Raw genomic sequence first — 10,464 nt, forward strand, 5'->3', positions numbered from 1 at the left:
TCATTCTATAGACCAGAAAACTGCCTGTTAAAGTGAAAAAGATTTGTCCCGAGTCACATCGCAATCATCAGGCAAGCTGGGATTACATGCTATTAAACTCAATCAGTTTAGTCAAGGGGATGAAAATTGTATTTAGGATGCCGATTCTCACTAGGTGCCTAGATGCTGCTGACAACTTAGGACCTGCCCCCACCTGGGACGGTGGCTGGAGTGGAGAGACCAGGAACCTTCTTTGGAGCTAAGTTCATCATTCCAATGAATAAAACTGATGAAGTGCAAGGGTGGGTCAAGTTCCAGGCAGGGAAAACAGTAGTTGTTTATGAGAGGGGCAGGAGCAAATGACAACAAAACAGGAAAAGTCATAGATCTAGGAGGCAAAAAGTATAGCATTCCTTTCTTGGGAATCTCCCATCATGCTTTCTGCTGGGAAACTGATATTGCTAAGGACCATAGCTAAACACTTGAGGAATGGGTGGATATTTGTTACAATCAACCAACAAATAAATGGGTCTTTCTCAGATGTACACACAAAGATAAATAGAGGATGTATTCTAAGAATGTCTTGAGCAATGGTATCACCCTCGAATGAGCGTTTTAGTTTACATGGTGGCTGCCTGTGTGTGCATATATACATAGCAGGTACACACATCAGCCCACACAAGCAGACATGTATGGAGGCCCGAGGTTGATCTTTCTACTGGACCCTCTTTGGCTAGGGTGGCTGGCTAGCAAGCCTCGGGCACTCATATCCCAGTGCTGGAGTAGCTGACCTATGTCACCAGACCCAGCTCAGACCTAGGTTCTGCTAATCTGCTCTTGTCTTCTTGCCTGCATAGCAGCTACTTCACAGAGCCATCATCTCTGTCCTAAGTGAGCTTTTCTAAACCAGCCCCAAAGCACAATCCTTTTAAGCTCTTGAAGTATTAGTTACCTCGGTGAGAAAATGTGCTAACATGGCTCAGGCAGAATTTCCTATAACTGAACAGGCTTTTCTCTAATCACCACGTTCCATTCAATCAGCATGCAGTTGACTACAATTTCCCACATATGTGTGCTATTTCTAATTCTACATCAGAACAATTTATAGCCAAGGCTCCTGTTACTTCAAAGACTTTGACTTTAGGATTCAGGTCAATTAAGGGCACTTTAATGCCTCACCCCCTCTAACAGGTAAAAAGGGTACTCTCTTCCTGTGGCTTCTGCTCTGTACAATCCCCTTTGCCAGCTCCACTGTCACCCACTCTATGAAGCTTCTACTGTCCCCTTATTAATAACCAATTGCCATTCCTTGATTACAGAATTCCTGAGGTAGATGAAATGGCAAAACTCCAGACTCACCCAAAATGCTAAATCCCACCTTCACTCAGTGTTCTTCACCTGTATCTCAGACAGGAGATGGAGAAGAAAAGAGGTTAGGGCAATGGCTAACCAGGGCACACTCTAGGCTCTCTTCCAGCACCGGCAGAGATATTTAGAATGATGATATGTTACTGTTGGAAAACAGAAAGGGGACTAGCAGGCAGAGTGAAAAGCACAAAGTTGCATATGCAAATGTATAGTGCAGATATGTTATGTCTATGGTCTGAAACAGAAAGGAGTCTTGAGTTAAAGAGAGACTTGGAAGATAAGCATCTCCTACTAGACACCAGGATGGCCTTATGCTGCCAGGCACAAGGTCAGAGAAAGCACATGATAAAAGCAGACGCTAGGACAGGAGACTGGAGTGGCATATTCCCCAACAGCAAAGGTTCCACAGGCAAGGCAGCCAATTCATTCAATACAGACACCTAATGAAAAGCATAGATACCAACCACTCTTTAACATAGCAACCTGTGCCCCTGAAGATGAGTTCAGCAGCCATCCTTGTCAGATGTTTCTATCAAAGGTCATAGGCCCAAAGGATCAGGCTGACTTGCATAAATGACTAATGGTATAGTCTACAAACCAAATGTTCCACCTTACAGTTATCCTGTGTAAGCTTTGCTGACATAACTGCACAACTAATGTCCAGTGGATGGAGGAGCACCACCTTCCCCTCCTTTATGATGGTAGAGGAGCAGCTGCAGTTGTCAGAGAGGCCAAAGGAGGCAGCGAATTTCAGAGCTTTATTGGGTAGGACAGAGGGCCACATTTCTGTCTGCTCACCACCAAACATTTAAAAAACTTATTGTGCTGAGATCCCTGGTGATCTCATGACCTCCATTGGAGTTTGAAGAGAGTATAACCAGGAAAACTCAAAGCTTCCGTCCTTAAACACAGGCAGTCTTATTTACAGTTCACCTTTACACTGGAGGTGAAAGTCACACTGGAACTCATCACTAACTCAAATCTACTTTTCCTTCTTAAATGTCTTTGCTAAGTAGTTTCACTTTTCTGGTAACTTCTTGTTTTTAACTTCTTGTTCTTAACTTCCTGGTGCATGCAATGTCTTCATCCTGTTTGGGAAGAAAAACACAGTCCTAAATAATATGAAGGAACGATTTTTGTGACCACCTCAACTCAATGAACACCTTGTCCTTACTAGGTGTCATTCAGGTCTCTCATCTATAAATTAACTTTGAAGGGCTGGAGAGATGGCTCAGTGTCCAGGGGTACTTTCTGCACTTACAGAGGACCTAAGTTTAACTCCCAGCATCCACATGGTGGCTCACACAACCATCCAGGGAACCAGATGCCCTTTTCTGACTGACCTCTGCAGGCTGGCACATGGTATACACACATACATACATATGGCAAAACACTCACTATACATTAAAAAAAAAAAAAAAAAAAAAACACACAAAACAAAAACAAAGTGTTTTTCTTTTTTGTTTGTTTGGTTTTTTGAGACAGGGTTTTTTATGTGGAGCCCTGGCTGTCCTGGAACTCACTCTGTAGACCAGGCTGGCCTTCAACTCAGAAATCTGCCTGCCTCTGCCTCCCAAGTGCTGGGATTAAAGGTGTGCACCACCATGCCCGGCTCCTAATTTTTTTTTAACTTAGTTTTTAAAACAACTCTGTGCTCTTTCACAAGTTTCTAAAGCATACAAGTTCTCTATCACTGTATGTGGGTCACTAATTAGAAAACATCATTCAGAAAATTTGACTGTGGCCTAGATGAAAACGTAAGTGTCCTAAAGTCAACTTCCCACAGACAAAGGACAGTCACTGTGTCCTGAGGTCTCCTATGTGGCTGCAAAAGGATAGTGGGTCCTTTAAGGCAGTGGGGAGATAGAGGCAGGCCCATCTACCTGGAAGCGGGGATCCAATCTACAGAAAGCAAAAGGTCACAACAGCCTCTTAGAGCAAATGACCCAAAGTTCTGGTACCTGATAAACACAAGGCCCATCTAACACAAATTAGGAAAAGCCAAGGGTGATGCTGGGCATCCTTTAGATGCAGTTTTATGAGTGATTATGAACAGTTAAGAAGAATCTGGGTCTATGGACAACAGAATAAACAACAAAGATATAGTCCTGGGAAAACTCGTCAGTGTATGGCATCTGCTGGGCACCAATGAGGAGAAGAGACCTGAGTGTCTATGACACGATGACCTGGCCTGATCACCCTCAGGGCTTGGCTGTTGTGTTCAGGATCATTTGACTTAAAAAACTGGGTTTTATTCCTTCTATTTCATCCTGATAAAGTACTACTTTCAGGATGATGAATCTGTGCTTAGAGTTCTGAGGGAAGATAAGATACACTTGTTAAGCCTATGAGGTGTTCCTGGTGTGTCTTGGTATCTATAATGAAGGCTTGCCACCATGAGATAGTTTCTGCTTCTGGACAGCCACCCTCACTTGCTGGGTGTTGCTCTACTTTCCTGAGCCTCCCTTCCATCCTCTAGAGCAGTGGTTCTCAAGCCCTTTGTGGGCTGTCAAACAACCCTTTCACAGGGGTCAGATATCAGATATCATGCATATCAGATAGTTACATTATGATTCATAACAGTAGCAACATTAGTGATCAAGTAACAATAAAATAATTTTATGGTTGGGGATCACCACATGAGGAACTGTATTAAAGAGTCACAGCATTAGGGAGGTTGAGAACCACCATTCTGTGTGCTCTAGCTGCACCTTCTCACCAGAATTACATGCCTCTTGCTCCATCCTTCAGCTATATGGAATGACCTCTGAGAAAGCCTGGGTCTTCTTGTGCTATGTCAGTCACATTTCTTGGTTTACTCTAGAAGTGGTTAGGACTGCCAGCTCAGCACACCTCTGCCTTGAGTGGCTGTCAATACCTTTATCTCCCATCAGCTGTTTCAGAATGTTCAGAGTATGTTCAGGTTCAACTTGAATGTCCAGAACAATTATGTGTCGCTCCCACAAAGATAACTGCCCACCCTATCTTTAACTTTTCCTAGACTACTGCTTAATGCAAATATGCCACTGGGAATGATGCAAAGCGCTGATAGCACATGAGCATTTACAGTCTACTAGCTTAGTACTGTGAGCTTGGGATGCTCAAACAACACACTTCCCACTGAGGAAAATTCACCTATTTCCATTTATTTGCTTAGGAGATAGACAATCCTGGGCTTATTCTTTTTATTTATTTTTTAAAATCAGATTTATTCCTTTTAATTTTTATGTTTTTCGCCTTCACCTATGCATATGCCTGCTTGGTATTTAAGGAGGTCAGAAGAGACCATCAGATCCCCTGGAACTGGAGTTACAGATAGTTGTGAGCCACGTGAGTCCTAGGAATAACAACTAGCTCCTTTGAAAGACTAGTTGGCGCTCTCAACTGCTGAGTCAACTCATTCTGTCATTTTAAAGGAAATCTTTTGAGGTCCTGACATGCCCACCTTTGTTTTAGTTAAGTGTTGCCAACCTTAGAGAGGCTGAAAATGTCATCTATAACCATGATAAGCCACATCACAAACATCAGAAAATGGTATTAGATTCTTCTGGAATGAAACCTTCAATAGGTAAATTCACTATTCAAAGTGGAATTACAAACCAGACACAAGAAAGTAGGTGGCCCAAATGATGGCTTTCCCACTAGCATAGCAGGAGCTGCTGGCATATCCTTATTTGCCTTTGTAACCTGGGCATAAAGATTAGAATGTTCTAGGTCTCATACAATGTAAGACAGCAAGGGTCCTTACCTCCTTCAGAGTTTTTGCATCTTGCTTGGCTCCTCCAGTTACCCTTGGCTTAGGTTCACTGTCCAAAGCGACTCTAGTTTTTCTGGATCTCAAACACCTAACATCGGAATCTCCAGAGATTCCTTTCTCTTTCTGAGTCTTTATCAAGGTTTCTGCACCTGATTTGCTTGTTTTCTCTTCTGCTTCACAAGGCTGGGGAATCTCAGTCGTTCCTCTAGACCTCAAGCACATTCTTTTCCCACTGACTTTGCCCTGAGCTGTAGATTTCTTGGCTCCATCATCTGGATTCTGCAGCTCTGTCTCCTGGGAGGCAGTCTTCACAGTCTCATTTTTCTTTATCCCAACATTCTCTGCAGATGCATCAAACTTGGGTCTTGGCTGTTTTTCATTGGTTTTCTTTCGGTACCTAGAGTTCTGGGGTGTTTTCTAAGGGAATGAGAAGACAACCACAAAATTAGTTAAATCTAAAAGATCTATCAGGAAAAAAAGAAAAAAAAGAAGCAAAAATATAAAAAAAAAGAAAATAACAAATTTTATATTGATTAATTTGCTAAGAGTCATCTATGATATTCAAGGCAATGCCTTGGCTACTTTGTTCCTATGGAAAAATAATACATACTAACAAATTATAATTCTAGGATGTCAATCATAATACACATCAAAAACACTCTAATTCATACTATTGAAGAATGCCCATCATAAAGGCAGTAAGTGAACTGCTGGTCCTTTAAAGATCACTAAGGTACAAGGCCCAGCAATCTTTGAAGGGTGTCATGGTGACCTCCCTGCTTCATTCCTTCTCAAGGATATATAAACCTTAGCACCTGTATCCTTAATAGACAACTGTCACATACACAGAACAACACTGACCACCTGTTCCCTGATTAATTCTTCAAACTAAATATTCATGGAATTCGTTCACTCCCTGAGTACTACAGCCACTTTTGATCATCTCTTTTCCAGAGATGAAAACATTTATGAGTTAAGTCTATTCCTTGTACAAACCCCCAAGGGATCACTGGCTACAGCTATTAATGGTGATAAATGAAAACTGTAAGGAAATGAATGTGGAAAAACTCCCAGCTATACATAAATAACTGCAGCAAAACACACCCTCCCTGACAAGCACCCACTATGTCCATTCGCATCACCTCATCTGGAGTGACAGGGTTTTCTCCTTTGGCTTCCATTTCTTCTCCTTTCATAACAGTGCTAACCTGCTCTTCCACAGATTCAAGTTTGTTTGACACGATTCTCAGGTGTTTCATCTTTACAGGCTCAGGTGATACATGCCTCTTGCTGGAAGCAGCCCTTTTTTTCTTAGGTTCAGGCTTCTCATCTGTTGCTTCCTGCTTTGGTGCTACAGAGCGCAAAGCCCTGGTTTCTCACAATGCTTCCATCTCTTGCAGACTTCCTCTTGGGGGACAGGAAAGGGTTGCTTTTGCTTTGTAATGTTGCAAGGTCTCTGGTGTCCACCAACACTTCCTTGGGGTCCTCTTTAGAGGCCCTCAGCACTCTTCTGCATGTTCTCAGAGGTTTTACCGAGTCTGGCTTTTGCTGTTGAGTGCTCTTAAGGATACTAGTGTCATGTGCTAGTTTCTCAGAGTGATCTGATATTTGGGTTATTTCTTTGGAGTCACCTAACACTTCAAGAGGTCGAACGCCATCCTTATGTGTCCTTAGCTGCCTCCTGCTGCCAGTTACTTTAGCTACTGTATCTAATGTCTGCTTTATGGAGGCCTTTGAAACTTGGGTACCATTGTTATCAATTTCAGGGACCTTGTGGGATTGCATAGTTTGCCTTGATGTTGACACTGTCTTCCTTATTGCTGAAGGCTCTTCATCTGCCTCTACTTTCCCATGTCTTGTCCTGGGTCGTCTTGGTAAGGTTTGGAGGCTGTCAACTTGCTCTGGTTGTAGAGAATTACAGGGCATCTGTGTGGGTCCCTTACCACTTGCTGATTCCTCAGTGTGGCCTAGGGTTTGGATTGGTCCTTTGAGACCAGCCAACTCTAGGGCCTGTGCCTTTTCCTTGGGTACCCTCCGTGGTCTCTTGCTGACAGGCACACTTGCTACTGGATCAATTTTCTGCGTTGTAGACTTCTTAACCTCTTCAGCATTTATACTGTCACTCACAGGCTCTTTGAGTGTGTTCCTGGTTTGCCTGGCTGGTTGATTTCTCTGTGCTGTGGGCTCTTCTTTTACACCAGCGTTGAGTAGTTGCATTCTGAGCTGCCTCTTTGAGCCTGCTAAGGTTTTCTTCTCTTCTGGCTGTGGAGATTTGGAAGATATTCTTTTGGTAGTTTCCTCTTGGAAACTGGTGAGTTCTTCCAAGGGTTGAGTCTTTTCCTTAACTGTCCTTGTTCGGTTCCTCCTGCCAGTTAAACTTACAGTTGGGTCTTGTTTCTGTGCTGAAGATTCCTTAAACTCTTCCATACCTTTACTGTCACCTATGGGCTCTTTCTGTGTGTTTCTAGTTTGCCTTAATACTCTTGTCTTTCTTTGTGGTATGGGCTCTTCAGTAACAACCAGTCTCCTGAGTCTTCTTGGCTGTGTCTCTGAAGTTGTATCCACAGGTTCTGGAGATTTGCTGGGCATCTTTGTGGTTTTCTCAACAATCATTACCAAGCTTGGAGCTTGGCAGAGCTCTTGGAAGCCAGGCAGATCCTCTAGGGTTTTTTCTGTTCTTGTAATTCTTTGCCTCTTACTGCGAGGCACATTTACTTCTGTGTCCAATTTCCATTTTACAGATTGCTTCCTTGTTTTAATGACTTTGTCTTCACCTTCTGGTTCTCTAGGTAAGTCTACTATTTCCCCTGATATTTGTGGATGCATTATGTCTCCTGAAAGTTCATTTTTCACATGAACTTTCCTCAGACCAGTTCTGGCCTGTCTCCGAGAGGTTACTGAAGTTTCTGTTGGCTCTGGTGGTGGAGACAAGCTGGGCAGTTTTGCAATATTGTCCAGTGTCACTGAATCCTTGTTATGGCCTGATGTTTGGAAGAGCTCCTGAAGACCAAAGAGTTCTTCTGAGGACTGGGACCTCTTCTTACATGACCCTTGCTGCCTCTTGCCACGAGTAACATATATTGCTGGGTCCAATTTCTGAGCTAACAATACTGTCACATCTTTGGTCTCTCTGCCATGGTTTTCTGCAAGAGTGAGGGTTTGTATGACTTTCTGTGATGCACAGCTTGACTTACTGAGCGGAGAGTGCTCTCCTCTCACATCCATCTTACTGAGACCTGTCTTGGACAGTCTATTTATGCTTGCCGGGGTTCTGACTGGTTCTGCTTGTGAAGATTCCAAAGACATCTTTGCACTTTCTTCAACACTCACAGGGTCACTGGCACCAGCTGGTGTTTGGAAGAGTTCTTGGAAGCCATCCAGGTCTTCTAGGGGCTGAGCCCTGTTCTTAGGTATCCGTGACCTCCTCTTATATCCTGTTGAATTTCCTGTGAAATCCAGTTTCTGCTTTGGAGTTTCCATGAAGGCTCGGCTGTCATTTTCTTCCTGCACTGGTGCTGGTGTGCCTGGGGCTCTGCCTGGTGACTTTGTTCTTTTCCCAAGTGTTGAAGGTTCTTCTCTCACATCCATCTTACTGAGACCTGTCTTGGAGAGTCTCTTTGTGCTCGATGGGGTTCTGACTGGTTCTGCGTGTGAAGATTCCAAAGACATCTTTCCACTTTCCTCAACAGTCACTGAGTCACTGGCACCAGTTGGTGTTTGGAAGAGTTCTTGGAAGCCATCCAGGTCTTCTAGGGGCTGAGCCCTGTTCTTAGGTGTCTGTGACCTTCTCTTATATCCTGTTGAAGTTCCTGTGAAATCCAGTTTCTGCTTTGGAGTTTCCATAATGGCTGTGGAGCCATTTCTTTCCTTCACTTGTGCTGGTGTGCCTGCGGCTCTGCTTTGTGACTGTGTTTGTTTCTCAAGTATGGAAAGTTCTCTCATGTCTTTCATGAGACTCATCTTGGACTGTCTCTTCATGCTTGCTGGGGTCCTGATATGTCCTGGTTGTGGAGATTGCAGAGCTATTTTTGTAGTTTCACCAACAGTTACTGGGTCTTTGCCACTGGCTGGTGTTTGAAAGAGCTCTTGGAGATGAAATAAGTCTGAGAACTGAGACGTTTCCTCATGTGCCCCTTGCTGTTTCTTGCTGACAGTTAGATTTACTGAGCCCAGTGTCTGAGGTGTGGATTCCTTCACACCTTTGTTCCCCGTGTCATCTTCTGGCCTTATGGGTATATGTACAACCTCCCCTATAGCACACCGTGGCAGATTCACTGGAGAGATAATGTCTCTCACAGCACCATTCCCAACACTTGTCTTAGCCAGTCTCTTTGAGGTTTGTGGAGTTCTAACAAATCCTGGTTGTGGAGATCTCAAGGACATTCTTGTTCGTTTGTTACCAATTAATGGATCAGAACGGTAGCATGATGTTTGGAAGAGTTCTTGGAAGCCACCATGATCTTCCAGTGGTTGGACTTTTTCCTTAGGTGTTTGTGGCTGTCTGGTAAGCCTAGTTCCATCTGCTGCAGTCTGCAGTGTTTCCTTTGGAATCTCCATAATTGCTTTAATTGCATTATCCTCCTGCACTGGTGAGGTGTGGGCTGTGCCCAGTGACTGCTTCTGGAGACCTGAAAGTTCTTCTGTCCCATCTACTTTTCTTAGGATGATCTTGGGCAGACTCTTTCTGTTGATTTGGGTTCTAACTGGTCCAAATTGTGGTGATCTAGCAAGCATTGTTGAGATTCCAGTGGTCAAAGAGTCCTTAGCATAGCCTGGTGTTTGGAAGAGCTGTTGGAAGCCATCCAGGTCTTCCAGGCATGGTGTGTTATCCTTTGAAGAACGTCGCATCCTCTTGTTGTCAGGCATACGAGCTGCTGGATCCAGTTTACGCTTTGCAGGTTTCCTAGATGATCTAATGACTTTATTGTTGGTGGGTACCTGAAGTGTCTCTACACCTTCTAATTGTAAGTGGTCCTCTGATTCTAAAAGTTCTTCTTTAATATCCATTTTATTCACACTTGCCCTGGACTGTCTCTCTATGCTCTTTCGGGTTATGGCACTTTCTGGTTGTGGAGAATTAAAGAACATTTTTTTGGTTTTGACAACCATTAATGGGCCTTTAGCATGATCTGGTATTTGGAAACTCTCCTGGAAATCAGTGATGTCTTCTAGATGTTGGTCCTTTGCTTTAGGTGTTCTGAACTGTTTCCTAAGCCCTGGTAAATTTCCTGTGAAATCCAGTTTCTGCTTTGGAGTTTCCATGAAAGCTGTGGTGTCATTTTCTTCCTGCACTGGTGCTGGTGTGCCTGGGGCTCTGCCTGGTGACTTTGTTCTTTTCCCAAGTGTTGAAGGTTCTTCTC

At 43.6% G+C, this 10,464-nt stretch overlaps 1 protein-coding gene across 1 annotated transcript in view; it reads right to left on the minus strand.

Moving 5' to 3' along the window:
- Positions 1 to 2,322: 2,322 nt before the first annotated feature.
- Mki67 (marker of proliferation Ki-67) overlaps positions 2,323 to 10,464 on the minus strand; it is a 26,413-nt gene continuing 18,271 nt past the window's right edge. Inside the window, 4 exon segments of the mRNA XM_029542489.1 lie at positions 2,323 to 2,435; positions 5,096 to 5,521; positions 6,247 to 6,477; positions 6,479 to 10,461. Of these exon segments, the coding sequence (XP_029398349.1) occupies positions 2,391 to 2,435; positions 5,096 to 5,521; positions 6,247 to 6,477; positions 6,479 to 10,461 (4,685 nt within the window). The 3' untranslated portion in view covers positions 2,323 to 2,390.

This window comes from Mus pahari, chromosome 1, assembly GCF_900095145.1.
Source record: "Mus pahari chromosome 1, PAHARI_EIJ_v1.1, whole genome shotgun sequence".
Taxonomy (NCBI): Eukaryota; Metazoa; Chordata; class Mammalia; order Rodentia; family Muridae; genus Mus; species Mus pahari.